A 25,050-nucleotide genomic window follows, 5' to 3' on the forward strand; every position below is an offset into this window, starting at 1 on the left:
CCCCCCCCCCCCCCCCCCCCCCCCCCCGGCGTATACATCTCTATGCATTGTTTTGCAGACTACTTCAAAGTCTGAGCACGGGGTGGGCAAACTTTTTGGGCCGAGGGCCATATCTGGGTGGGGAAATTGTATGCAGGGCTGGGGTGTGGGAGGGGGTGCAGTGTGCAGGAAGGGGCTCAGGGAAGGGTGTGTGGAGTGCAGGCTGTACGAGGGGGCTCAGAGCAAGGGTGTGGACTGCAGGAGGAGGCTCAGGGCAGGGGCTTGGGGTGCGAATGTAGGATGCCTCCGGCGCAGCACCGCCACGCACCGGGGCCAGGGCAGGCTCCCTGCACACCTGCCCTGTCCCTGGCCCCGTGCCACTCCCAGAAGCTCTGTGACCCCTGGGGGGGGGCGCGGAGGGCTCTGCGTGTGCTGCCCTTGCTGCACCTCCAGGTACCTCCCCCAAAGCTCCCATTGGCCATGGTTCCCCATTCCCGGCCAATGGGAGCTGCTCGGGGGGTGGGGGGGTGCCTGGAGGCCATGCACAGAGCCTCTCCCCCCCCCCCCCCCCCCCCGCCTGGGGGCGGCAGGGACTTGATGCTGTGGGCTGGATCCAAAGCCCCAAGGGGCCGGATACAGCCCACGGGCCATAGTTTGCCCACCCCAACAGCATCTGGACAAGCAGATATCAAAAGCATGGGTTGGGGGGGGGGGGTGCTTGGGCCCTGCGTATTCCCCACTTCTTCCCACCCTGTTCTGCCTGCTCCTCCCCTCCCTCCAGTGCTCCTTATTGTCAAAAGCTGGTGCATGGTGGGTGGGTGGGAGGGAGGGGATGTGGGTGCTGAGCACCTGCTAATCTTCTCCTCCCTCTCCCCCCCCGTAGGTTCTCTGATCAATAGACTATTCCACCAGAGTTGAAATGAAGAGACTTAGATGTGCTAAATCAGAAAAGCAGGGTGTTACCCCGAAAGGAAAGACCTGCCTGGTTGTGTAGCAGTGGCTTTTTGATGTGTGAGAGAACTGGAGGCCTTATGTAAGAGGGCTTCGTATTCACACACTTACAGCATCAAAATCATGCTTAATCCTAGTAGCTCTGCAGCAGTTATGTACAAAACAGCCAGTAGGTGGAAATACAGAGGGGCTTTAAGCAAACCACTTGGGACTGTGATGGTTGTAAGTAGTCATCTCTGCTGTTCTGCTTTCATTGAGGAGTGACCTTTATAGGTGGCAATCCTGACTGGACTTGGGCTGCTTGACAACTAAGCTGAGTGTGCCCAGCAATTCAATATGCTGCCATAGCCCGGATTGCCTTTATGCAAGGCTCTGGAAATGTAGCTGGTTAGTCATGTGTAGTGCTTTGGAGGGGGAAAAGTAGTTGTAATTGGTAGGTTCTGAGATTGCATCTGTTTTGTAGCACAGGTTAGAGCCTGCTAAAGTGATGCTATTTTTGTATTGTAGATATTTAAATTCTAATTACATGTGCCTTTGCAATAGGAATGAAGGATGGTCAGAAGATAACATTCCATGGGGAAGGGGACCAAGAACCAGGACTAGAGCCAGGTGACATCATTATTGTCTTGGATCAAAAAGACCATTCAACATTTACAAGGTAAAGATCTAGCTGAAAGTACTATGCTCACATGCTTGATGCTTCTGTGTTGTCCAGAAGCGTCACACATTAGGACTGGGTTATTCCTTCCAATAGGTATTTAAACTCAACCAGCTCTATCCAACTAGACTTCAATTGTTGTAAGCTGGCTTAGAGTCAAGGAATAGGCCAAGTATTCATCTTAGAGCAGTGATTCCCAAACTGTGGAGAAACACTGAGGGACAGGGTATGCAGTGGGGCCCCAGCTGTTGCTGAGCCAACTGTGCAGTAAAGGGGGGGCACAGACAGATTCTATTACGGGGGGTGGGGAGCTCAACAGGAAGAGTTTGGGCACCACTGAGTTTCAGAATATTTGCAGAGATACTTGTTCAATTAGTCCTATAGCTGTCATTGCACTTGTTGCTTTGCAGATGTAAGATCTCTCCAAATGGCTTATAGACCAACCAAAGAGTGGGTAGTTGGGAGTAGGCTATTACAGAAATCAGAGTCAGAATCATGAGTTTCCATGAGTGTTCAGCACATGCCTTCATGCTGACTTGCTCTGAATCTGCGGCAATTATTGCAAGATGTTATCAAATATCAATCTACTCCATTAGCTGTCTTTTCAAGCTACTTCTTTGCTAAGCCATAGCTGTTAAACAGACAACCAAGCCTGGTTTCAAGAAAAATAGACTCAGACCTGAGGTTTAGTTTCTTGTCCATGTGGATCCTGCTTCTGGTGCCCATGCTCATCAAACTTGCAAGATTAGAATCTTTTGACCAGCATTGTCTGAGGTGGTGCCTATGTACTGCATGTCTCTTCTCCCCCACTGCCCCACGCCCCCCCCTTTTCGGCTGGAGGGCATATTAAGCAGAACAGCCACAACTATCTTTCAGTTGCTCTCACCAGTGGCAGGGAGATGGAACTCAGTGGTGTCTGCCTGGTGCCCTATAGTACCTTTTTTAAAATCAATTTTGTAAATACTAACACTGTTAGTTACGGGATCTTCTTTACCCTGTTGACAGTCCTTTTATTTTCTTTTAAACTACTTGGCACCAAGGCACCCTCCTACCTAATGGCAAAGCCTAAGCCCTCTAGTCTCAGTCCACACCTATTGTGGGATGGACTTATCCCACTATCTGAATCCCATTTGGTCTCTTCTGTTTGGGCAAGAGCCATGTTCTGAACCATTACTCTTATGGGCCATTCTTTCCCCAACAGAACTTATTGCTTCAGAGATACTTGGCTAATGTGCTATGTGGTGGAGCAGCTCAAGGGGAACACTTATTTGGAAAGACCTGCCTCTAGCTGCAAAAGGGACTTCTCTCCCAGAGATCCCACTTCCTCAGCACCCAGTAAGTAGGGACTCTACCCTAAAGGCTCAAGTTATTGAGAGAGGGGCTGCAACCCCTTCAGTCAGCCATCCTTTGTCTTCCAAACAGCACCAGCTGGACACTTGGCACCAAAGTCTGCTACTGCATCAAGGCAGGACAGAGCTGAGCAGTGCTCTAAGGGCAACTCAGTGCTGATATTATTCTAAACTGAGCACAGAGCCTGATAATCAGCTTCCTAGCCTAGGGTTCTTTACCTTACTCTGCAAGCAGCCTGTGGAACGAAGTCCACTCCGGTCCTGGCAGAATTCTCAGTGGGTCAGACTCCCTCGTGTTGGGTCTGGTACTGGTTCCAGAATCCTTATGCTACTGGCAGACTTCTTACTGACTATTGACACTTCACCCCTAGCACCAACCCCAGTATGCCACCAAAATTAATCCTTTGGTACCAGTATTTCCCCCTATCCTACCACTGAGGTCAGCACTAACCCCTAGAACAGATTTGCTGTTCATCTTCCCCTGCACACTTTCTGCCGAATCAGGCCCTTCACCAGCGCCCCCTCAATCACGCCAACCAACTTCAGGGGTTAACGCAGGCTCCTAAATCCCCCAGAACATGTTGACATCCCTTTGCAGACAACACTTTGGGCATCAGCGTCTTCTTGATCTGATCCCTTCAGCTTCCCACCCTTGCCTTATTGGACATTCTGGGGGCCCCATCAGGGCAGTGAATTTGACTTGATCTGAACAAAACCTTTTTCATGGAGTTGCTGGTGATGCAACCTGTTTAGGTGTTTGCCTGGCTCTAGCCATGCCTGTCTCAGATTAAGACAGCCCATTCCATGACTCCAGCCATCAACACAATAAGGGCATTCTGCTTACAATCCACAGGGATTCTAGAGAAGTCCAAACAACTATCAAAGAGCTCTCCATTGACTGATAATCTGTTAGCTCCTGCAAGGATGAGTTACATACCCTAAAGGGGCACAGGACCTGCTGTCAGGAGAAAACATGTAATGTATCCAGGCTAGTTCAGAGAGAACTTTCTCCCATTGGCACCAGAAGGTGCTCATTATTCCATGTCTCACTTTTTCCCTCAGAGCCCCCTCCCTTCCCAACAGCTGGTTTCTCAGTTGGGTTCAGATCCATGTATCAGTCCCACTAGAGCATCCTTATGTCTACCCCATTTTTGGTTCCTGCATTTCCTATTTTTCTCAGGCATGGGCTGGGATTGCTACAGACCAGTGGAAAACATACATCTCTTTTAATCTACAATTCCAGTCCTGGCCCCTCACCTCCCCCACTTCCCTTCTCCTCTTAAGGGACCTACCTTACATGACAACCTGAGGGATAGTTGATGTGGAATCCTTGCATCATAAGTACTCAGGAGTTCAGAGGGAAAGGTTTCTATTCCTGATACTTCCATATCCCCAAAGAACAAGGGATGCATCTTGTGCTGGACCTGAGATGACTAGACAAACATGCACAGCACTTACATGATGACTTTTGACAGACCTCACCTCCACTATCTCCAAGGCTAGTTGAGGTCTGTTTATGACCCCGTCAAACAGCATATGGGGACACACTTCATGGTCCTAATAGGGGTAGGATTACTAGCTTCCTTAAACTGGATGATGACCTTGATAGTGTGCAAGAGGTACCATTCTGTAATCTGTACCTTACTGCACACTGCAACACTGATTACAGATGCATCCATGGCAAGTTGGAGAGGCCCATCTAAACCACCTGCAAGTTCAATACATGTAACTTTGGAAAGAATCCTCAGTCCACTTCAGTGTGCTATAACTCCAGACCAAGTGGACTACCCTCCAGAGCCTTTGTACTGCTACTGGAAGGAACTACTGTAGAGATCTGACAGACAACACCTCTACAATGTATATCCACAGGTGGGGGTGCCAACTCACCCCCTCCTCCCCAACTTGTCAGGAAGCAATTGTCCTGTGAAGGTGGAACCACTTCCACATCTTGGCTCCATGGCACTTCACCTGCCAGGAACAAACAATGGAACAGATTTCTTCACCAGACACTACTCAGCCAACCATTAATGGTCACTGGAGACTTGTTCTCAAGCCTAGCAAATGACTCCCTGTGATAAAATAAGTTTAGAAAGGTGGTAAGCCAGTCCTTGGTCTCCCAAAAGGTTGAGAAACACTGACCTAGACCATCCCTGATAGACCTGTTTGTTGCAATGCCCACAGTTTTGCTCCAGGGCAGGTGACAGCTAAGACTCCCTCAGCGATGCCTTCCTCGTTCCTTGGTCTCAAGGTCTTTTCTGTGTTTGGTTTGGTTTTTTGTTCCCTTTTTTTTTTTTTGCCCCTCCCCCCTGCCATAGCTCAGAAGGAAGATCTATCAGACTTGCTAGCAGAGTAATTATCCTAGCATCTTGTTGGGCCAGACAGCAACTCGCAGGGCTACTGTATCCATCCACACAGCCACCAACTTCTCTCCCCAGTCTGCCAGACTTATTGTAGGAAACTGGGGGACATTCTCCATCTAGGCCCATCTTTACATCTGACTGTTTGGAAATGGGCTCCCGAAGCCCTACAGACAGGGACTGCTCTACAGAGGTCCAGTAAATACTTACATTGATCTGCAGAGGGCTTCCTCCTCTAAGGAGAAGTTTCTGTCTGGGCTTCACAACACTCATACTTTAGAAGCCCCTATTCTTTTTCAAGCTTATATGGTGACTGGTTCTGACCCATCCACTCACTTGTGTGCCACTTCCTGGGACCTATATGTAGTTCTTACAGAACCCCCTTTGAACTCTTATTGAACTGCTCTCTCCACCATCTTGCATTCAAAACCACCTTTTTGGTGGCTCCCCTGTCTAAGTGGTAGTCCACGAAAGCTTATGCTCTAATAAATTTGTTAGTCTCTAAGGTGCCACAAGTACTCCTGTTCTTCTTTTTGCGGATACAGACTAACACGGCTGTAACTCTGAAACCTGTCTAAGAGGAGTTGTATTCAAGCACTGTTGGCAGACCCTCTTAAGTTGTTTTCAATAGGGATATGGTGATGCTGAGATCCCGGAAGTTCCTCACCAGCATGCTGTCAGATTTTCACTTAAATCAAACTGTCAGACTCCTTGCTGTCCTCAGATGAGACTGGAAACATCTACATGTTCAGCCTGAGCCCTTCTTTGAGTGATTGCTCAGGGGTGTGTGTGTGTGTGTGTGTGTGTGTGTGTGTGGTCCCCCCAGAAGTTTTTCCCTCAGCAGTATACATAGGGGAAGTGGCGCACATATGCCACAGCATATAGGGCACCACCAGTCCCATCCATCCTCAGTTCCTTCTTGCCACCAGTGTCAGTGCATGTAACTGTTGCTGCTTCAGCCAGCACTGTTGCTTCTACTTCGTTCGAACCCATTTACCTCCTGTGTGTGTAGTTTCCCTCTAGTTTGTTTCCTTATTTGTTGGAGACTTGAAGCCCTGTGATCACTGTAAAAGGCCCCCATGCCCATTAGAAATCCACATAACAGTTTACGGTGATTGGGTGAAGGTCCTACTAAGTGCAGAATCTGCAAGTCCTTCAAGCCCAGGATGGAGGAGCATGACATTCATTTGAAAGCACTCCTTTATAGAATCTGCCCTTACAGCAAGTCTGCAGACTCCTTTGATCTCTGCCATGTAGTCCTAGCTAGGGTAACTTTGCCCCTACATGAAGGGGTTGTGAAAATCACAAATGCTCTCTGGCAAACCCCCTCATCCTTGCCTGCGATCTCCAAGAGGGTGGCGTGCAAGAACTTTGTGCCATCCACGGGTGTTAAGTACTTTTTTGTACCCATCCTGTTCCCAATTCCCTAGTGGTAGAGGCAGTCAGCCACAAGGAGAGACAGGGTCAACCAGGGATTACCCCCAAGAATAAAGACTCAAGGAGACTAGACTTGTTTGGGCATCAAGTTTATTTGGCCTCTAGTCTACAGTTGCGGTTGGCTAACCATCAGGCCCTCCTAAGCAGCTATGATTTTAATATGTGGCAGGCCATGACCAAGTTCAACAGTGCCCTTCCTGAGGCTTCTAGGAAGGAGTTCCAGACTATCCTGGGTGAGGGCTAACTGTGGCCAGAGCAACTCTCCAGGCGGCGTTAGACATGGCGAACATTGCCGCCCATACCATGGATGACATCAGTCATCTCATTCAGGGCTTCGTGGCTGCTCCTTGGCGGTCTTTCCTCAGAGGCTCGGCAGTCAATGCAAGACCTCCTTTTCAACAGGCATGCTCTGGTTGCAGAACAGATGGACAATAAACTCAGTGGCCTGAAAGATTCCCGCAGGACCCTGAAAACACTGGACCTGTACGTCCCTGGCCCTTCCTGCGAGCAGTTTAAGCCGCAGCCACCTTGGAGCCAGGGGAGCCACCCTTGGCAGGAGCCTCCCCATAAAAAATCCAGGGACTACAAGATGCATCCGATGAAGTGGGCTGTAGCCCATGAAAGCTTATGCTCAAATAAATTTTGTTAGTCTCTAAGGTGCCACAAGTACTCCTGTTCTTTTTAGGGACTACAAGAGGCGCCCTGGCCACCAACCCCATCTACATCCCAGGCAGACTCAACCCACAGTAAGCAGACAGGCAAGCGCCCATTTTGAGGGTACACAAAGGGTGACCTACCAGGATGTTCCCTAGATCCTTCCTCCCATCTGTTTGCCAACCGCCTTTCTTCCTTCCTTCCCTGTGTGGGCGTCGATAACATCGGACTGATGGGTCCTCAATACAGTGGCGCAGGGTTAAACCCTTCAGTTACTTTCTACCCCTCCACTCCCCCTTCACACCCTGTCCCTCATGAGTCCTCTCACGCAGGAGGTAGTGGGTCTACTGCAGCTGGGTGTGGTGGAGGAGTTACCATAAACATCAAGGACCTCAGGGCGGTCAAATCAGGGTAAAGTCTCTTGGGTGGTATACAGCTTCTGTATAATCTTCCTGTAATGAACTAATCTGTGTGGGGAGGAAAGGGTGGACTAACTTCTGGAATAAAATCAGATTTCTGCAAAGACATACTAGGCAGTTCTAGTGTTCAAAGATTTTTCCCAAAATTTTTCAGAGCTCTTGCATGTGATGTATGTATTCAAATATAAACTGTTCTGTAGGCGAGGTGAAGACCTGTTCATGTGCATGGACATACAGCTGGTTGAGGCTCTGTGTGGCTTTCAGAAACCTATTGCAACGCTGGATAACAGAACTATAATTATTACCTCTCATCCTGGTAAGTGTGTTTAAAAGTATTGCTGTTAAACTTGTGCAGCTAGCAAATTATCCTCTATACAACTGGAGAACTCAAGAAGGGACCAAAAGAGCATTTCAAGTATCTAAAAATTGTGGGCCAGAAAGTGTAAATCTCTTGTTCAAAGTCTTGTACTGTAAAAACCCTCTACTTAATCTTTAAGTTTTAACTAGTATGTTCTGGTGGATGAAGCATTGGATTAATAACTCAAACTAATGAAAGATGCGACTTGTACACCATGATGTACAACTTTCATAACTAAGTTAACTCCACTCCACAACAGATAAGACCATATTACATGCACGGCTGTTTCTAACTTAACTTGACTAGATATGTGGGGGGAATTTACGAAGGCCCCAACTCCTGTGAAAACTGGAATTCTTGAGCTCAGAATTCATGGAATAGTCTCTGTTCAGTCAGAACATACTGCATAAGAGCGCTTCTTTCAGGATGCATGAACAAACAATTGCATATGTATGCAGTGGTGATGTAGCTGTGTTGGCCCCAGGATATTAGAGACATGGTGTGTGAGGTAATGTTCTATTGGATCAACTTGTTGGTGAAGAGACAAGCTTTTGAGCTACACAGAGCTCTTCAGGTCTGGGAAATCTACTCAGGACATATTCTATTTAGCTGTGACACTATCTGTTCAATTTTGTAACTACTTGCCCTAAAACTAAGGGAAGGTGATGTGGCCTGTTAACACCCTTGTAGTCGTAGGTAAGTCTGTCACGGATTCTGGGACTTCTGCAGCGGCTGGTGTGACTGACCCCAGGGCTGCTGGGATAGTCTGATACCACCACCACCACCACCACCACCACAGCACCAGTGGCAGTCCTGGGCCACACGCCACTGCCCCAGAGCATCGCAGTGCCCCTGGCTTTCAGCTGCCATGGATCGAGGGGGTACCCCACAGCTCCCAGCAGGGGAAATCCATGGAGTCGCAGCAGCAAAAGTCACGGCCAGGTCACAGCTTCTGTGAATTTTTTGTTTTGCCCATGACCTGTCTGACTTTTACTAAGAATGACTATGACAAAATCTTAGCCTTACCCATAACTTAAAGCTTCATTTTAGTCATGGGAATTTTTAGTAAGTCATGGACAGGTCACAGGCCGTAAACAAAAATTCACAGCCCATGGCCTGTCCATGACTTGTACTATATACCCCTTAACTAAAACTTGGGTGGGGGGGGGGTGGTCCAGGGGTGCTGGGGTGTGGCCCAGGGCCCCTGCTGGTGCTGGGGAGGGAGGGGGGGGAAGAAAAGTTTGGTGGGGCTCACAAGCTTCCTACTGAGCTCTGCATGTCCTGCAGCTCTGGCCGGCAAAGGGGCTCCAATCACTGTTCCCACTGTAAGTGCTGGTTCTGCAGGCGCAGCTCCCATTGGCTGCGGTTCCCAGCCAACGGGAGTGCAGAGGCGGGGCTTGCAGGCATTGGCGGCAGTGTGCGGAGCCCCCATCCCCTCCGTCTATGCCTGTGGGAGCCTCCTATCCCTAGGTAATTGCCTCCCACAACCCCTTTCCCCTAGCCCTGAGCCACTTCCCACACACCTAAACTACTGCTGCTGGCTCATGGGCTGCCTGGCTCAGGCAGACCCTGAGCTAGCACTGGCTGCTGCAGAATCCAGAGGTCACTGAACCCATGACATCCCTCACCCACACACACTCCCAGCCTGAGTCCTAGGAGAAAAAAGGGGATTAATGAGTTAGATTGTTGTAATGAGCCACAAATCGCATGTCTAATCAATCGGTGACATGAGGTGGGGGGATGGGGGAGTCTAGCAAAGTTATGACAGCATTATGCAGATGTCCTTTGTGGATGACAATTGATGGTGAGTGATTGCTTTGAGAACTGTTCACCCACAGATGACAGGGTGTTTTTGTCTTTTTATCACTTTCTTGTGAGAGCTCATTTGAGTGTAATGGGGTGGGAGGGATAGCTCAGTGGTTTGAGCATTGGCCTGCTAAACCCAGGGTTGAGTGTTCAATCCTTGAGGGGGCCACTTAGGGATCTGGAGCAAAAACAGTACTTGGTCCTGCTAGTGAAGGCGGGGCAGGACTCTATGACTTTTCAAAGTCCCTTCCAGTTCTAGGAGATAGGATATCTTCATTAATTTATAACAATTCTCTTGATATTTGGGTGGCCTACTTCTCTGGAGTGTCCTTGTTTGGTGAAAGTGGTTTTGAGCATGTTAAGGTGTGTATCATAGGCTTTCTCCTCAATGCATATTCTGTGGTATCTGAGTGCATGGCTGTAGATAAAAGCCACAGAATATGCTCCAAGGGCCACCCAAATACCCTGAGAGGACCTGATTCAGTACAGAAATAAAAATCCCCTCTGACAGCACACCCCTAGTTGTCACTTACCCTATGCGGGTTCCAGTGTGGGGTGGTATCATTAAACTGCTACAACCCATGCTTGGTCAGGACCCCATCCTGAAAAAGCTTTTCCTGAACCCCTACTTCTGGCCTTCAAGCAACCCCCCCAAGCTCAACAGAAGCAAGCACCCCACAGACCAGGATACCAACTTAAAGCAACACCAGATACAACCAGAACAGACGTATAACCGCTCCCACAACACCCCTTTCAAGATATAGGGGTCCTACACATGCGGTGTACCTCATTCAGTGCACTAACTGCTCTGATTACACTTATGTAGATGAAACCAAACAATCGCTACACTCAAATGAACTCACAGTAAAATGATAAGGTCAAAAACAATCACCTGTGAGTGAACACTTTTTTTTACAAAGCAATCACTTTCTGACCATTAGTTGTCATCCACAAAGGACACCTGCACAACACTTTCAAAAGATGAGCCTGGGAGCTTAAATTCATAACTTTGCTAGATACTGAAAACCATAGATTGTTTTAATAAGCCACAAATACAGTATCTAACCAATCTGTAACCCACCAATTCTTTTTACCCTCTGACTACAGGGGTGTTAACAGGCCACTTCACCTTGAATGGTCCCTTAGAATATGTGCTATCTGTTTATATTTAGCTGTGACACGAAGAGTACCTTTCCCTGATCTGAAGAAGAGATCTGTGTGGTTTGAAAGCTTGTCTCTTACCAACAGAAGGGCAGGGGGTTGGACTAGATGATCTCCTGAGGTCCCTTCCAACCCTGATATTCTATGAACAGAAGTTGGTCCAATAAAAGATATTACCTCACCCACCTTCTCTCAATTCACATTATATAGCCTTTTAAGACCACTTCTGGATAGAGGAGAGTTGGCACTACCATTTACAGGCAACCAGGTTTTTAGCAGCCTTAATGAAGTGGGATCTGGATCAGTATAGTTTCATAAATCTTAGCCCAGAAAACAGTATGAAAGGGAGTAGAGGGGAGATCACACAAATGTAGCAACTATAATAGCTTATCTTCTGTGCCTGGGTTTTTGCTTTAGGTCAGATCGTCAAGCATGGAGATATTAAATGTGTGCTGAACGAGGGGATGCCAATTTATCGCAGACCATATGAAAAAGGGCGCCTGATCATTGAGTTCAAGGTAAGAGTTCAGTCAGCTTTGTATAGTTAAACATGGCTTAACATTGAACATGGCAGAAACTTGTCCGGTTAAAGTTGACTTCTGTTTCTAATGGGGGCAAGAAGACAGTGAGGCACTCAATCTTTACCTGTTTCTGCATTCAGTTCTGCAAAAGGCTGTGTAAGCTAATCCAGTAGACAGGGTTATACTGCTTAGAATAAAGCTGAAATACTGACCTTTTAAAAAAGTTGTGCCTAAAATAGCATGGAGAGGATCTTGGATGTGGACACTTTTTTTGAAAACTACTTTATTGGAACAGTCCTCTTGTAGGCAAAACATAGTGCATAGATGGAGATCTGGAAAACCTGATAATGGAAGGCAGCCAGACTGTATGAGAGGTTGGACAATGAAGTAAAAATGCATTCTACTTGCTAGCTTGGTTTTTTGTTTTATCTGTTTCTGCTTGGGAGCCTAGAGCTATCAAGAGCCCTAGGACTTTGCTAGGAACTGATGTTTGTAGGAGCAGGGTAGCACACACCTCTCAAAGCAGTAATGATGCACTGTGGTGGAGAAAAGACTGTAAAAGCAAAGTTTACGAATGGCCATACTTTCTGATTTTCAGGTAAACTTCCCAGAGTGTGGCTTCCTCCCCTCTGATAAGCTGTCTCTGTTGGAAAAACTGCTACCTGCAAGGAAGGAAGTGGAAGAAACTGAAGAAATGGATCAGGTAGAGCTGGTGGACTTTGACCCATCTCAAGAAAGAAGACAGCATTACAATGGAGAAGCCTATGAAGACGATGAGCATCATCCTAGGGGTGGTGTTCAGTGTCAGACCTCTTAAAATGGCCAGTGAATACCTATTGTGATGCTTGTTTTGTATGCATTAGTGGATGAGTGAAGAACTACAAGCAGCTCACTCTCACTCCTTGCTATTGTTTTGTTTTAATATTCAACCATAGTTGTGTTTTTTAAAACAAGTTAATGAATAAAATCAATAATATTAGAAAACCACACACTGACTTTGCAATTTATGTAAAGTTCAGGTTGCAAGCTCAGCTGAAGTTGACCATGAAGTCAGTCGCCCCTGGCTGCTTGTCTTTATTTCAGGCCTTGTAATTCTTGTATTTTAATTGTGTGCAAATGCACTGGCTTAGATTAAGATTGAGTGGTGGTCTTTTAGATTCTATGCCCTGTTAATGAAGTATACCCACGTATTTATTTATAATTCATGTTAAGATCAATTAAAGTTTGTTCTAATCAGACTGTAGACTAACCTGTGACTGTCTTGGATTTGTACTGCTATTCATCAAATCAGGACTTACTCTAATGCAGCTGCCCAGTACTGTACTGATTACCTCACTCTGACAAGGATGCTGTCAATCTTCACATGCCCACTTAAATGCCTGACAGATGCACTAGCTCCCTCAGCCTTCTGGATTTGAGGTTTTACTGATCCTTTGCCAGCTTCATTCTTTTGTGACCCACTAGTGGATGAAAAGTGAAGCTTCCTGCTGTTATAAGCACAGGCAACTTGTCAGGCACTAGTGCACAGTGGGACTGCATTAACCTGCCTAATTAAGGAGAGCTAGACTTTTAATCCTATAGTCCTTATTTGTGAGTGAGGCAAGCAGAACAACTGAACTTGCTATTCTAAATCCCTAAAGTAGTCTCTGCCTACTGATGTGAAGTTTGACCTCCAACTTGATGCATTAAGTTAGAGGAAGTAGCACAGACCCAGTACTGGGGAGTGAAGGTGGAAGATGCATGACCCTGTATAGGGAATTCAATATTAACCAGAAGAGTGGATGACCAATTGAGAGTCCAGTATTTTTATCAAAATTCTTCTTTCTATGTGCATAATCTTAATCTAATTCTTGAAAGATTCTGTATTGTTCCAGTTCTTGTAGGCAAAACTTTTCCAATATAATTACAAAACCATTCAATGGCTCCTGAGACTATTTTGTGGTATGTCGACTTTCAGGCTGGAGGGGGGGAAATGCACAAAGTTTCTGAAAAGGGCTGTGTTCAAGTCAGGTCATGTATTGAAATATGAAGTGGCACATTTTAGTCAAACTACCTACTTAAAATACTCTAGACACACAAGGTGGGTGAAGTAATGTATTTTATTGTACCAACTTTTGGTGGTGCCCCCTGTTGTCTTCAGATTTGTATATTTTCACAAATCTAGCAGATTTACTGATAGTGGCTGTTTCTCATTGTAGAGGTCCAGTAACTGCAGACCCACTCTGTTTATAGATGAATTCAGTTAAAGTTAATGGAGAGTTGTGTTGTATGTTTGTCTGACAACCATACACCTTGAAAAATTTCCTTGCCATTGAATGGGAAAGACATTCCCTGCTAGTTAAGTGAGCAGTGTAATTCAAAGGAGTGAGGAGAGGGCACTGTAGCCACATCACACAAGCTGGTTGAGGGAGGGTCCTTACACTTTGGATGGTATTCAGCACAAAGTAAAAAAAAAAAAAAAAAAAAAAAAAAAGATAGTTGTAGTAGCTCTAAGCGTATATTAAAGGCAGTAGCAAGAGGTTTGCTGTGGAGTAGGACTGTAAACAAGCTGCCATGCAATAACCTGGAGAAAATAATGTACTTGTTTTTTCCATAGGTGAATCTAAAAGTTGTTAATTTGCTCCACAGCCATTTCTCCTGTAAGATAGTGTATCCATCACTTGTTTGCTTAACTACATATTTCACAGGAACACTTTCATCTGTAATGCTTTCTGGTAATGGAAACAGTTACATGCTGTGACAGGTTGGATCACAGAAACCCCTTTGGGAGCTGCCACCCAATGTGCAAAGACTACCCCTGCTTCTGTTTTCCCTGCCAGCTCAGGACTCCAGCACCCTGTCTTGCTGAGCCAGACACTCCCGTCTGGCTCCAGATACAGATCCAGGGTCTGAATCTCCTGTCCCAAAGCTGCAGGTTTACCTGAAAACTGCTCACAGTAGTGTGCTTGTCTTTAGCACTCAGATGCCCAACTCCCAATGGGGTCTAAACCCAGATAAATCCGTTTTACCCTGCATAAAGCTTATGCAGAGCAAACTCATAAATTGTTCGCCCTCTATAACACTGATAGAGAGAGATGCACAGTTGTTTGCCCCCCCAGGTATTAATACATACTCTGAGTAAATTACTAAATAGAAAGTGATTTTATTAAATACAGACAGTAGGATTTAAGTGGTTCCAAGTAGTAACAGACAGAACAAAGTAAGTCACCAAGCAAAATAAAATAAAATGCGCAAATCTATGTCTAATCAAACTGAATACAGAGAATCTCACCCTCAGAGTAAGTTTCTCAGACTGGACACCTTCCAGGCCTGGGCACAATTTTTTTCCCCTGGTACAGCTCTTGTTGCAGCTCAGGTGGTAGCTAGGGGATTCTTCATGATGGTTCCTCTCCCTCTCCACCCCCCCCATACACCCCCCGCACAAGGCGGGAACCCCCCATCCCCCTGGGTTTCCATCTCCCCTCACTGGAAGAGCACCAGGTCAAAGATAGACCCCAGTCCAGCCGACACAACCACATGTCACTGCAAGACCCCACCACTCACCCGCCAGCACACACATACACAGGGAGACTCACAGGTAAATACGGCTATCTGCAGACAATGGGAGTCATCAAGATTCCAAACCATCCTTAATGGCCCACACTTTACATAATTACAATAGGCCCTCAGTTACGTTTTATATTTCTAGTTTTAGATACAAGAGTGGTACATTTCTACAAATAGGATGATCACACTCAGTAGATTATGAGATTTGTAATGATACCTTACAAGAGACCTTTTGCACGAAGCATATCCCAGTTACATTACATTCACTTACATTTTTATAAAACCATATAGACTGCACAACGTCACACATGCTATGATACATTCTCTGTTTAATAGCTTAGTTTACAGCCCAGGAGTGGGGTTATCACAGCAGAGCAGGGTAAGGCTGGCTCCCAGAGTCAAGGGTTGGAGTCACCTACAGATCATTGGTCCAGATAACACCAGAGGGGAACATCACGGTGCAGCGAGCAGGGTCTATGTGCAGCTTGTTACCAAGTGAAGTTCACACTTTAAGCACTGATATTTGATTTTATTTTTTTAAGTGAGTCTTAAGTGCACTGGCTAAGAACAGTCAGGAAGAGGTCAGTTTTGTTTTGTTTGTTTATTATAGGTGAGGGAAATCAGCACACGAAAGCAGAAAAATGACTACCAGTGAGGCAGCTACAAAACTAGAGCTGGCCAGCAGGGCCGATTAACCTTTTGTGGACCTGGTGCCAAACATACTTGTGGGATGCTATGGAGGCAGTGGAGCATGGCATGGGGAGGTCAGTTCCCAGAGTGGGGGGTGAGCCAGAGGCTATGGGGCATAGCAGGGGCAGCCCCACTCTGCCCAATGTGAGGGCACTATTTACAAACTGGCAGTTGCCAGACACACAGTGGCATGGCCTGCCCAGCCCTGTGCAGCCAGCATGCCCCTTCCCCTTAGGGGTGGGCCTATGCCCAACTCCCTATGGCCAGAGCCCCCTGGACCCACTATGCCCAGTGGCCCCCCTGACCAACCCACAAATGCACAGCACTGCCCATAGCCCCACTACAACTGCCCAGCACCTGCCACACAGAACCCCCATTTCCTAATGCCCCAACACACACACCTTCTCCCCGCCCCAGTTCTCCAAGAGACCCACTCCCACACACCCTGCCTCCCAGCCACACTCACCGCTCCTGCTGGGAGGTGACTGTCGGCCGGGCTGAGCTGGCAGCGCAGCCTGGGCTGGTCCCAGGGCCGGAAATGGCTCTGATCCCTCAGGAGTAGCGTGATCAGCCAGGCTCCTTCAAGATGCACTTGACTGGATGGGTCCAGTCAAGCTCCCCTATATTATCTTTCTGCTCCCCTGGCTGAGACTGGCCAGGCTTCTGCACCAGTCCCAGGTGGCTCAGCTCCAGGGAGACAGGTGGTGGGAAGCAGAGACTGCCCAGAGCCAGAGGGGCACGGGTCTGAGCAGGGGGTGAGGTCACAGGGTGTAGAGGAGCCCTCAGCCAGCTGGCAGGCAGGCCAAGAGGAGCAAGTGGTGGGCGAGGGGAGCCAGTGGGGTCTCAGGGTGCAGTGCAAATGGAGCAGGCGGGGGTCCCTTCTGAGCGTAGGCCCGGCTCCATGGAGCCACTGGAGCCATTGTAAACCCGCCATTGCTGGCCAGACTGGAAGCTGCAGAGAAGGAAAAGGACTGCGTGTTTCAAATGTGGCAGGCACAAATGAGGCTCAAAGAAGCAGCTGCAGCTAGGGAAACAGGCAGCAGAGGCAGCCAGAGAGGAGGCTGTACACAGAAGGCCTATGGAAGAAAAAGAGTGTGTGGAGAAAGAGCAAAAACACCAACTGGACCTGCTAGAGAAGCCGAACCAACACCCTCCCCCCCCACGACTCTCATCACTCCAAAAATCCACAAATGGGAATAATTATGTCCTGAATACAGTGAAGAGGATGATATTACTGAATATCTGACTACCTTCAAAAGGCTGTGTAATACATGAAATCCCTGATGATGAGAGAGTTCTTATCCTCATTGTGAAATGAACTGGTAAAGCTCAAAATGTATTTTCCCTGTATAAGGTAAGGGGCAGTTCCAGAACAATCAGGAACTTGCTGGAACAAAGTAAGGCAGATGGGCTAATTAGGACACCTGGAGCCAATTAAGCTGCTGGAATCAATTAAGACAGGCTAATCAGGGCACCTGGTTTAAAAAGGACCTCACTTCAGTCAGTGAGAGGTGCATGTGAGGAGCTGGGAGTAAGAGGTGCAAGAAGCTGAGAGTGAGTAGGCTTACTACTGGAGGACTGAGAAGTACAAGCATTACCAGACATCAGGAGGAAGGTCTGGTGGTGAGGACAAAGAAGCTGTTGGAAGGAGGCTATGGGGAAGTAGCCCGGGGAGTTATAGCTGTCACTCAGCTGTTACAGGAGACACTATAGACCTCTGCAATCCACAGGGACCTGGGCTGGAACCTGGAGTAGAGGGCAGGCCTAGGGGTCCATCCCCCCCCCCCCCAACTCCTTATTTGATATAAGAGGAGTTGATCTGGACTGTGGGCCCAACCAGAGGGGAAGGTCTCTGGCCTGTCCCCTGACCTATTAGGTGGGCTAGCAGAGACTCTGGGGATTGTTCTCCTTTTCCCCACGTGGGCCAGTGATGAGGTTAGCCAAGTGAATGGCAGGTTTGTGCCAGTAACGAAAGGAGCCAAACTGAGGACTGCTGTGAACCTCTGAGTTGAACAAATCCGCCAGAAAGCACAGAACCCACCAAGGCAGAGGAGGAACTTTATCACACCCTGAAACAGAGAAAGTTAAATTTAGGAATCTTAAGAGGGATATTGGTCTGAGTAATGGGGGATATGTAAACAAAATGGAAGATTTGTTGGGGAAACGGGTGTGGGATAAACAGGTGGCAAGTTTTGAGGGAATACTGGTTCTTGTTGTTCAAGAGCATTTCCTAAGCATATGTCAAGTATCAGAGGGGTAGCCGTGTTAGTCTGAATCTGTAAAAAGCAACAGAGGGTCCTGTGGCACCTTTGAGACTAACAGAAGTACTGGGAGCATAAGCTTTCGTGGGTAAGAACCTCACTTCTTCAGATGCAAGTAATGGAAATCTCCAGAGGCAGGTATATATCAGTGTGGAGATAACGAGGTTAGTTCAATCAGGGAGGGTGAGGTGCTCTGCTAGCAGTTGAGGTGTGAACACCAAGGGAGGAGAAACTGTTTCTGTAGTTGGATAGCCATTCACAGTCTTCGTTTAATCCTGATCTGATGGTGTCAAATTTGCAGATGAACTGAAGCTCAGCAGTTTCTCTTTGGAGTCTGGTCCTGAAGTTTTTTTTGCTGTAAGATGGCTACCTTAACATCTGCTATTGTGTGGCCAGGGAGGTTGAAGTGTTCTCCTACAGGTTTTTGTATATTGCCATTCCTGATATCTGACTTGTGTCCATTTATCCTCTTGCGTAGTGACTGTCCAGTTTGGCCAATGTACATAGCAGAGGGGCATTGCTGGCATATGATGGCATATATAACATTGGTGGACGTGCAGGTGAATGAGCCGGTGATGTTGTAGCTGATCTGGTTGGGTCCAGTGATGGTGTTGCTGGTGTAGATATGTGGGCAGAGTTGGCATCGAGGTTTGTTGCATGGGTTGGTTCCTGAGTTAGAGTTGTTATGGTGCGATGCGTGGTTGCTGGTGAGAATATGCTTAAGGTTGGCAGGTTGTCTGTGGGCGAGGACTGGCCTGCCTCCCAAGGTCTGTGAAAGTGAGGGATCATTTTCCAGGATGGGTTGTAGATCACTGATGATGCGTTGGAGAGGTTTAAGCTGAGGACTGTAGGTGATGGCCAGTGGAGTTCTGTTGGTTTCTCTTCTGGGCCTGTCTTGTAGCAGGAGTCTTCTGGGTACACGTCTGGCTCTGTTGATTTGTTTCTTTATTTCCTTGTGTGGGTATCGTAGTTTTGAGACTGCTTGGTGAAGATCTTGTAGGTGTTGGTCTCTGTCTGAGGGGTTGGAGCAGATGTGATTGTACCTCAGTGCAGGGCTGGGCTCAGCGAAAATGATCTTTTGAGCTTCTCTTATTAACCGTGGTCCTGTACTTCCTGGTTTGCGTCGGACCCAGGCAGGAGACTGGGCTGCTCTCAGCTGTAGAAGGCATTGGAATGAGCCAGGTCGGAATGAGCCAGGCCCTCAGAGCCTTCTGCCACCAATCGCCCCAGCAGTCACTGATCCACACCAAACCACATCCTTCCAGTCAGGCAGTTTCATATGCACACGTCAAACCCTTGGTTTGCCACTCAGACACCACGGTGATGGGCACAGTAAGGACCGAGAGACGCTACACAGGCAGACAGACAAGGAAATAGTGGCCCTGCCTACAGGTGTGTGTGTGGTGCAAACGGATGAACACCAGTTGCTGGCTGAAGACACAACCTTAATTCCCGCATCTCCTGTTTGTCAGCTATCGTTCGCTTGGCAGCCTGAGCTCCGATTTCTAACGTAGCGTTTTGCTCTGGCCTATTGTGGTTCTCATGTCCGGGGGCGCCTTGGCCCCTTGTATCAGGAGTGGTGCTAAGGAGGCTGCTTTTCAAAGGTCCTTAAGTAGAGTTGTCAACTTTCTACTTGCACAAAACCAAACGCCCTTGACCCAACCCCTTTCATGCCCTTCCCCAAGGCCCCACCCCCACTCACTCCAGCCCAGCCCACCTCCCTCAGTCGCTCGCTCTCACACCCTCACTCACTTTCACGGGGCTGGGGTTGGAGTGCAGGGAGGGGTGAGGGCTCCGGTGGGGATGCGGGCTCTGGGATTGGGGGTTTGGGTGCGGGAGGGGGCTCAGGGCTAGGGTAGGAGATTGGGGTGGGGGTGTGGGGTCTGGGAGGGATTAGGGTACAGGAGGGGGTTCCGACCTGGGGCAGGGGGTTGGGGTGCCGGGTGTGAGGTCTAGGAGGGAATTTGGGTGTGGGAAGGGGTTCCGACCTGGGGCAGGGTTTCTGGGTGTGAGCTCCAGCCAGGCGGCGCTTACCTCAGCCGGCTCCTGGTCAATGGCACACCAGTGCTAATGCAAGCTCCTGCCCCTGGTCTCCCTCCGCTGGCAGGCTCTGAGCAAAGCCTGCCCAGAGAACATGGATGACGAGCTCTCGATCCTGCTGACAGCACCCCCCAGCACAGACAAACTCCAGCACATCTTGGAGGTGAGCAGGATGGGGAGGGGCCGCAGGGGTTTTACCTTAGCCCTGGGGACTCCTAGAAAGAAGGGACTGGAAAATCCATGTTTCTATTGGATCCTTCCGAGTATGCATTTGTGATATAAACTCACTGGGTGACCTTGGGGTAACTCACTTCCCCCTTACGGCATCAGTCTTCTCCACTATCAAATCTACATTGGGGAAGAAGGACAGAAATCCCGACAATCACCTTCACCTCTGGGTGTCTGGTCCTGGGAGCCGAAACCAACTGGACAATCTGCCCCATCTCCTAAACTGCCCTGTCTTTCCCTCCTAGGGCCTGGTCCTTAGTGCTCAGCCTGGCCCCTTCCCAGCTTGTCCCTGACCTTTAAAGGACTCTCCAAGCCCCTCCCATGCCTGCTTCCCTTGGGGTCTCTCTCCTGGCTGAGCACAGGCTGCCCTTCTATCTCTCAGCAGGCCTGGGTCCTAGTCACAGGCTGCGTCTTGTCACGTGACCCCCACACTTATTCCCTTCACCCTAGGGAGCTGCATCACCTGGGCCAGGTGCAGTTGAGCTCCAACCCCTTTCCTAGCCATCTCACCCAGGGACAGGTTGAAACTGGTAACCTGTGGGTAACAGTAACTGGTTGCTCCCAAAGGTGCTGAAGACACAATGGAAGAGGAAATCCTTTGGCCTGCATTGAAATTATTCCGACTGAAAGTGAATGAGAGAAAATAGGTCCAGAGTTCTCTTCCTAGCAGCTGAAAATGTAGCGATTGATAGAGGTTCAGGTCAGAAAGGACCGTTATGTGCATCTAGTCGCCCCTCCTGTATAACTCAGGGCCTAGAATGTGACCAAGTGGTTCCTTCAGCCAACCATAGCATGGGACTGAGCCAGAGCATGTCCTTTGGAATGACATCCACATGCAGGAGAGCCAGCTGGCTACCAGAAAATCTCTCTTCTGCAGTGACTTGGGGTTAAGGGACACGGGGAAAAGACATGGAGGCTGTGACTAAACTTAGAGCAGCAAGGCCAGGAAAACCAGGGTTAGGTCCCAGGTCTGGTTAAAAGATCTGCTGTTTTCTATTCCTGGCTTTGGGACCATGAGCGAGTCTCTGCACCGCTGGGTGCCTCGGTTTCCCCAGCTATCAAATGGAGCTAATCAAAGTTTTGTTTGTTCTCCCCATTTTACAGGGTGGGAAACCGAGACACAGTTGGGACCTGTCTACACTACAGGTCTGTCGTGCATTTGTAATCTGCTGACCCCCACATGTTGTTCAGAGCCTATGGACAACACAGCTCCTAAAGTGCTTATCCCGTATGTACCAGCAGGGCTGGACGGGCTTTCTCACTGTGCTGTGGGGAGCAGGTCCTGGGTACTAAGGGTCTGAAGAAGCTCTCAAGGACTAATTTTTTAAAATAATTGTTATCAATGAATTGGGAGAAAACATACAATCACTGCAGATAAGATTGGGGGGTGACAAAATACAGGCAGAGTGGTAATTCCTGATGGCGAGAGGGCAGTGATACAGAGCGATCTGGTTCATTCGGCCAGCTGGACCCATTCAAAGAAAACAAGTTTGAGCAGAGCCCAATGCAAGGTCCTATACGTAGCCACAAGGCACGCCGGCCACACCTCCAGAATGGGGACGTGTATCCAGGAAAGCAGTGACTCTGAAAAGGATTTAGGGGCCAGAGTGGAGAAGCCACTCAACATGAGCTCCCAGTGTGATGCTGTGGTGAACAGGGCTAAAGCCATCATTAGACGTAGGAGCAGAGCCGTGAGTAGGATAGGGAGGTGACACAGCAGCAGTGAGACTGCTATTGGAATACTGCCTCCAGTCCTGGTGTTCTCCTTTGAAAAAGATGGTCCTAGAAATTGGAGCTGGGGCAGCAAAGAGCCACCAAATGTTCTGAGGGCTGGAGAAAAATGCCTTCTAGTGAGCTATTGAAAGAGCTCAACCTGTTTACCTTATCAAAAGAAGATTGAAGGGGACTTCTTTGAAGTGTTGAAATGCCTTAATGGAGAGAAAATACTGGGTATTAAAGGGCTCTTTAATCAAGCAGAGAAAGGCAGAACAAGACCCAATGGCTGGAAGGTAAAAGGAGACAAATTCCTATGACAAATAAGGCACAAATATTCAACAGCGAGGATGATTGACCACAGGAAGAAGCTACCAAGGAAAGTGGTGGATTCTCCATTTCTTGGTGTCATTAATAAAGACTAGATGCCTTTCCGGAATGTGTTTGCCCCAAAAGTAGCTATTGTGGTAGACAGGAGGCCTGTGATATGCAGGGGGTCAGATTAGATGCTCTAACTGTCTCTTCTGCCCATAAAGTCTACTAATTTCTGAGAAACCGAGCAGCCTCTGCTGTTTTACTGTCTAGCCGGCTTGCTTCCTAGAATGAACACTCATTGAGTGCGGTGATCCACAGGGAGTAACTCAAACCTCCAAAGTGTCTGCCCTGTGGCAGGACATTAGCACTGCAGGGGTGGGGTGGGTGTGGCAGTGACATCACAAAGGCGTTTTGCAGGACCTCAGCCTATTGGCCAAAGGTGCAGGGGAGGTGGTGACCTCACAGAGGGATGTTGACATCAGCCAGGCAGGACAGGGGCGCAGGGCCAGGGAAACCTCAGAGACCCCTGTGGCTTTGCTTCAGCAAGTCTCCTTCTCGAGATCTCCCTTTGAGGTCTGAGAGAGTATTTAGGTTCATGTATGTGACCACCAGGAGGAACCTCTTTTGAGTTTTCTCCTTTCTTTTTCCTGATTTCACTAGAAAACTGACGTCCCTGTTTAGAAGGTAAGAGCCTCCGAGAGGTTTGGAACCTGTTCAGTCTGCTGCATCTGGCGCCAGCTGAATTTTAGGCATGGAAAACACTAGCTTAAGATGGCCAAATTTTATTCCCCACCTGGGATTTTGTCCCTTAGAATCTCTGGGGATATTAAGGTTTGTCCTTTTTCTTTTACCTTTTCCTCCATCTCTCCCTCCTTTCTTTTCATCTCTTACGTCTTTTGTCCTTTCCCTGTTCCCCTCCCACCACCAGGAGGGGTGTGTGTGTGTCGTGGGGGGTGCTCTACAACTCCCATTGTGGGAGGTCCACCGAAAAATGTGGGGCTGAAATAGTGCTCAGACAGTGATCCCCAGCGGTGAGCTGGGCTATCCTTTGGGCTCTCTGAGAACCCTCTTCCTCCCGCCCCTCGGTCTCTACCCTGATTGGCTGAGCAGGGGGTTATTGACAGGGAGGAGACTCAGGTCCCTGTTTTCTTTTAACACCAAGTAAATAGTCATAACCAGTCATATGTTCGACAAATTTTGCTGTGTCTCTGCAGTTCATTATTTTCTCTACCATTCCAGTTCTCCTAAAATACTTGCTGAATAATTACTATGAACTCTTGCTGGTCTGGAACTCACTTGAGAGCACTTTATTCAGGTCATTCAATGTCTGAAATTCAAGATCCGATGGTTAGTTTAAAAATCAGGGCTCTTGGGTCCTATTCCCAACTCTGCCATGGACTGGCTGTGTGACCTAAGACAAGCCAATTCTCCTTTCTCAGCCTCAGCTTCTCCCTCTTTCAAGTAGGGATAACAATCCGCCCCTACCTACCTCCCGGCAGGTGGAGGATGGGGATCTATTGGAGAGTGTCACTAGGAGCAGTGCATAAGATGAGGTGTCCTATCATGTTTACTCAGAGCAGATTAGGACATAATAGAATGGCTGAAATAGTCTATTTTATTTGTATTTCATTATGTTGCAATTGTTAAGAGCAGCAACTACTTAGCTCAGACTGAAACATCTTATCTAATTTTTGAGATCTAAGTGTCTCCTCTTTGTGTAGCTCAAACCTCCAAAGTGTCTGCCCTGTGGCAGGACATTAACACTGCAGGGGAGGAGTGGGTGTGGCAGTGACATCACAAAGGCCTTTTGCAGGAGCTCAGCCTATTGGTCAAAGGTGCTGGGGAGGTGGTGACCTCACAGAGAGATGCTGACATCAGCCAGGCAGGACAGGGGCGCAGGGCCAGGGAAACCTCAGAGTCCCCTGTAGCTTTGCTTCAGCAAGTCTCCTTCTCGAGGTCTCTCTCTGAGGACTGAGAGAGTATTGGGGTCACGTACGTGAGCGCCAGGAGGAACCTCTTTTGAGTTTTCTCCTTTTTCCTGATTTTACTAGAAAACTGACGTCCCTGTTTAGAAGGTAAGAGCCTCCGAGAGGTTTGGAACCTGTTCAGTCTGATGCATCTGGCGCCAGCTGAATTCTAGGCATGGAAAACACTAGCTTAAGGTGGTCGAATTTTATTCCCCACCTGGGATTTTGTCCCTTAGAATCACTGGGGACATTAGGGTTTGTCCTTTTTGTTTCACCTTTTCCTCCATCCCTCCCTCCTTTCTCTTCATCTCTTACCTCTTCTGTCCTTTCCTCTGTTCCCTTCCCACCACCAGGAGGACTCTGTGTGTGTGGCGTGGGGGGTGCTCTGCAGTGCGAACAGGGACAATTCTCCAGCTTTGGGTAGTCGAGAGCCTGGGTGAGATAAGGGGCGTTAAAGCCCTTTGTGAAGGAGAAAGGGGAATTTCACGGTGTTGAGCACCAAGGAATTGTAAACTTTGCTAAAACATCTAGTCTGCAGAAACCAGAAATGGTTGGGGCCACATTGTAACCATTGTCTTTTTTAAGCCCATTGAGGGATGTGAGTCCCACCCTTTTAGGTATCTGGGGTGCTGGGAGAAGA

General features: G+C 48.2%; 1 protein-coding gene and 1 long non-coding RNA gene across 2 annotated transcripts in view; both read left to right on the plus strand.

The window, feature by feature from the left end:
* DNAJA1 (DnaJ heat shock protein family (Hsp40) member A1) overlaps nt 1–13,564 on the plus strand; it is a 23,303-nt gene extending 9,739 nt beyond the window's left edge. The window contains exons 6-9 of the mRNA XM_034773079.1: nt 1,474–1,588; nt 8,005–8,120; nt 11,547–11,647; nt 12,249–13,564. Coding sequence (XP_034628970.1) covers nt 1,474–1,588; nt 8,005–8,120; nt 11,547–11,647; nt 12,249–12,467 — 551 coding nt within the window. The 3' untranslated portion in view covers nt 12,468–13,564. The remainder of the gene's footprint in view (nt 1–1,473; nt 1,589–8,004; nt 8,121–11,546; nt 11,648–12,248) is intronic.
* Nucleotides 13,565–19,909: 6,345 nt separating this feature from the next.
* On the plus strand, nt 19,910–22,280 carry LOC117879155. Its single transcript, XR_004646192.1, has 3 exons — nt 19,910–19,932; nt 20,255–20,350; nt 21,520–22,280. It is a non-coding gene; the product is annotated as an uncharacterized LOC117879155 (long non-coding RNA).
* Nucleotides 22,281–25,050: the final 2,770 nt, after the last annotated feature.

This window comes from Trachemys scripta, chromosome 6 (assembly GCF_013100865.1).
Source record: "Trachemys scripta elegans isolate TJP31775 chromosome 6, CAS_Tse_1.0, whole genome shotgun sequence".
Taxonomy (NCBI): domain Eukaryota; kingdom Metazoa; phylum Chordata; order Testudines; family Emydidae; genus Trachemys; species Trachemys scripta.